Consider the following 4141-nt stretch of genomic DNA (forward strand, 5'->3'; position numbering starts at 1 on the left):
CTCTCTCTCTCTCTCTCTCTCTCTCTCTCTCTCTCTCTCTCTCTTTCTTTCTCTCTCTCTCTCTCTTTCCCTATCTATTCTTCTACCTATTTATTTATTTTCTGGGATTGATTTAAAGAGAGATCAAGATCTTAACTTCTATCCTGCCTGTCCATGGGCCTCCTAATTTAACTAGTCTTGGCCCACTTAAGTTTTAAACCTTATTTTGGGTCTGTTCTGATTAATGTTAACAGTAGAAAAGAACTGTTTATACTTGCACTGTGAAGAATAATCACTTGTTAGTTTAAGTAAGAAGTTAAGCCTTGATCACAGCATTTAAAGCATATACTCAGTCTGGATCTCTGCGGTGAAATTCAAGACATTTACTTGAAGTCTAAATATTTAATTGTTTACTCATGGACTCTAATAGCATTAACGAAGTCAATCTTTTTGCTTAAAAGAAACAAAAAGTTAATGTTAACATTTTTATAAACAAAATCTTATTTTCTGAGTTGACTAATGACCAATTAGCATTAGCATCAGGGGCAGATATAATGATAATAAGATGGACCCTCCCCTCTTCATATTGTCACTATGGAGATTGTCACACGAGTTTTCCATTTTATTTTTATGTATCTTTTACTTTTATCAAGCTGATATTTTAAATAGTTAGATTTCAGAGAGCATGACGCCAGCTTTTGAGGTATTCAAATCCATGGCATCTGTGTGGTAACAAAGTGGGTCTGTACTTTGTACTTGAACATTTAAATTTTATTGCTTAGCACAAGGAGAAGATTGATACAAATTCTCTAAAAGTGATGACAGTGTTGCCCAATCAGAAGCCAAGTATCCCTCCCTCCTCTACCCCTAGGATGCCCTAAGGAAGTTGGAGGAAACTTTCCCTAAGTTGAGAGGGTCTAGGGATGTGAGGGAGAATGTGACCTACCTCCCCAGCACCAGCATTGAGGACAGCATTAATGAAGGACATGATGGCTGTCTTCAGATTCACTTCATCCCGGTAGCGCCCCATGCTTCGGTCCAGCTCGTTCAACAAGGTCTGGGAGGAGAGAGGGGACAGGACATCTCAGCACCAGCTCTGACTCCATACCTGCAGGCTATTCTATTCCCTGAAAATGTCCTGCCATCTTGTCCCACTCCTACCCTGTCTATTACCTTGTTAAAAATCTCTCTAAAACTCATCTTGAGTCATTCTGACCAGGACATTACCTTCTCTTGCCAATTACATACTTATCATATATTATCATATAGTGCTGACATATTTTGTAACCCCTTCCATAGTAATAAGGGGTAACTGGGGTTAAGGGACCTACCCAGGGTCAAACAGCTAGAAAGTATGACATATCATTTTTTTTATCAAGTTCTTTTATGTATTTATGTTATGTTTGTCCAACTGGGTGTAAGTTCCTTGAGGGTCAGAATCATTAATTTTATTTTATTTTTATTTTTCTCTTTCCTGGAATTCTTAATAGAGGGCCCTATTCATAGTAGGTTCTAGAAACTGCTTCAAAAATAAACTGAACAGCACACAGGGGCCTGTGCTGGGTTTGGGATAAGGTTGGTTGGATGCTAAACTGAAACCTTGGCTAGTGGGGAAGGAGATAAACAAATATCACTGATAAACAAATATCACTACCTTGAGACTCTGGACAACTTTCTGTGGCCCAAAATTCTAGGTGATACGTGGTTATCTAAAAGGTTATTGGATCCTGGGCTCAGGTGTATCAGAGCATTCTTTGAAATGTCTAATTTCAATGAAACCCAAGGCAGTAGAGTGGGGGAAAGTATTGATCCCTACCATCGGAAAGGCCAGAGTTCAACTCCTACTGTGTCTTTTATTTATTTTTTTTCTACATGACTATGGGTAAGTCATTTTACTTTTCTGAGCCTCGTTTTTTCTCACCTGTAAAAGGAGGATAATAATAGCTGTCATATCTGCCTCAAAGTCTGGTTGTGAGGCTCAGGCAAGACAATACCTAATAATAGTAAATATAGCATTTACTAAGTGCCGAGGACTATGCTAAGCACATTTGATCCTTACAATGACCCTGGGAGGCAGGTGCTATTATTATCTCTATTTTATAGGTGAAAAAATTGAAGCAAACAAAGGTGAAGTAATTGTGCACAGGGTTACACAGCTAGTAAGTTTCTGAAGCCAGATTTAAACTCGGGTTTGTCTTTTTTTTCTTTTTACCTCCAGGACTGGTGCTTTAATCACTACACCACCTATCTCCTACAGTAAAATAAAAGTGCTTCACGAACTGTAAATTATTAAATGAATACCAATAATGTTCGCTTTATTATTATCAACATCTCATTCTTCTCACCTTTTCAGATGGGGTTCAGATAGAAATCATCCTGGGACAGGTTGCTAGACTGCTCTTATTCTTGTATATTTAATGTTCTATAGACTCCTGTCACAGAAGTTTCTTTTTTTGTACTTCAATGAACATATTGGGATTAGAGACTTAATGAAAGCATCCTTGGTAGAATTCCAGTGGCAGATAGGACAACAGGGGTGATAGGTACATTATCCTTCCCCCATATGGTTTTTATTTCATCTGCTAAGTCTCTATATTTTAAAAGATTTTTGTTCCATGTTACTTAGAGATTAAAAATATTTGGTATGACAACATCTATTAACATGATTATTAGGTTTTATGGATTAATGTTATATTAAGGTAATTGTGGCTACAATTGATGACCTGAGTGAGTTTATTGGTTGAAATTTCCAGAACATTTTGAAATCTGCATTATTGTTATTGTTGTTGTTGTTATCATCAACAGTTGAAATAGTGACCTGTTTTCCCAGTTAATCTTTTAGAGACATTTTTTTAAACCTTTACCTTCCTTCTTGGAATTAATACTGTGTATTGGTTCCAAGGCGGAAGAGTGGTAAGGGATAGGCAAGGGAGGGGGTTAAGTGACTTGCCCAGGGTCACACAACTGGTAAGTGTCTGAGTCCAGATTTGAACCTAGGACCTCCTGTCTAGGTCTGGCTCTCAATCCACTGAGCTTTTAGAGACATTTTTGATCCATCCTTTCTCAATATTAGCTCTTCTTTCTCAAGTCTCCTCACCTGGGTGATCTATTCCTATACTCTTTATAGAATGCCTTCCATTTGTCTCTCATCCCATTCCTTCAAATTTTATCTCCATGCATGCCCCAATTCCTTCCATAAAAAGTTCCTCATTTCCCCAGTCCCTTTATACATGACACACAATCCTCATGCTCCATCTGGATAGCATCCTTGTGTAGCTCATGATTTTCATATTGTTCTCAAATTCCTCACCTGGAAGCGGGTCCTCTCAGCAGCATACACCTGGTAGTGCAACATAGCTTGAAGCACCTTCTTGTGACCGCCAGGTACCAGGCAGACAGCACCCAGGATCTCAAGCACAGCCACCTTGGTTTTGCAGTTCTCAGTGCGCAAGCTCTGGGCAATGGTGCTAATGCCCTCAGGTTGGGCCAATACATGGGCACGGCCCTGGGAATTGTTCATCAATGCCTTGATGCAGCCAATGAGGGATGTATGGATTCGGCTCTCACAGGTGGCATGGTCCATACTCCGAAGGAAGTTCAAGAGACAGGTCAATCCATCCAACTCAATGAATCGAGTCACAAATCTAGAGGCAGAAAGGGGAGCAGTATGGAGTGAGAGAAAAAAATACAAGAGTAGGCAAGGTACACTTCCATATTATTTCACATTTTATTGTTGTTGTTCCGTCATTTCAGTCAAGTCTGACTCTTCATGGCCTCTTTTGGAGCTTTTTTTTGGCAAAGATACTGGAGTGGTTTGCCATTTCCTTCTCCAGTTAATTTTACAAAGGTAGAAACTGAGGCAAACAGAGTGAATTGGCTATCCAATGGCTAGGGATTAAATATAAAGGCTACTTTATATTTACTTTGTATATATTTATATATATAGATGTTATTTCCCCTGATACAATATAAGCTCCTTGAGGGAAAAGACTGATCATTAAAAAAAAATTATCCCCAGCATGGCACAAAGTAGGCACTTAAGAAATATTTGTAGATTAACTGATTAATTATGTGTTGGCAGAGAGGATAGTAATTAGGATTACTAAATGCAATCTACCCCCACCTTCAACCATTTCTACAGAGGAGAGGGATTATCTCTCCT

The 4141-nt window shown here is 38.8% G+C and overlaps 1 protein-coding gene across 1 annotated transcript; it reads right to left on the bottom strand.

The window, feature by feature from the left end:
- Positions 1-47: 47 nt before the first annotated feature.
- On the bottom strand, positions 48-3562 carry LOC123256642 (disheveled-associated activator of morphogenesis 2-like). The gene is made up of 2 exons (XM_044685229.1): positions 3290-3562; positions 48-1036 (listed from the first exon to the last, which is right to left on the bottom strand). The coding sequence occupies exons 1-2, from the start codon at positions 3560-3562 to the stop codon at positions 857-859; spliced, it is 453 nt and encodes a 150-aa protein (XP_044541164.1). The 3' UTR covers positions 48-856.
- Between the last annotated feature and the right edge of the window lie 579 nt (positions 3563-4141).

Source organism: Gracilinanus agilis, unplaced genomic scaffold (genome assembly GCF_016433145.1).
Source record: "Gracilinanus agilis isolate LMUSP501 unplaced genomic scaffold, AgileGrace unplaced_scaffold7627, whole genome shotgun sequence".
Classification (NCBI taxonomy): Eukaryota; Metazoa; Chordata; class Mammalia; order Didelphimorphia; family Didelphidae; genus Gracilinanus; species Gracilinanus agilis.

Coding starts and splice junctions, on each gene's coding strand:
- LOC123256642 (XM_044685229.1), bottom strand. CDS start 3,562: ATGGACCATGCCACCTGTGAGAGCCGAATCCATACATCCCTCATTGGC. Junction 1,037..3,289: donor CTGAGAGGACCCGCTTCCAG/GTGAGGAATTTG, acceptor CTCTCCTCCCAG/ACCTTGTTGAACGAGCTGGA.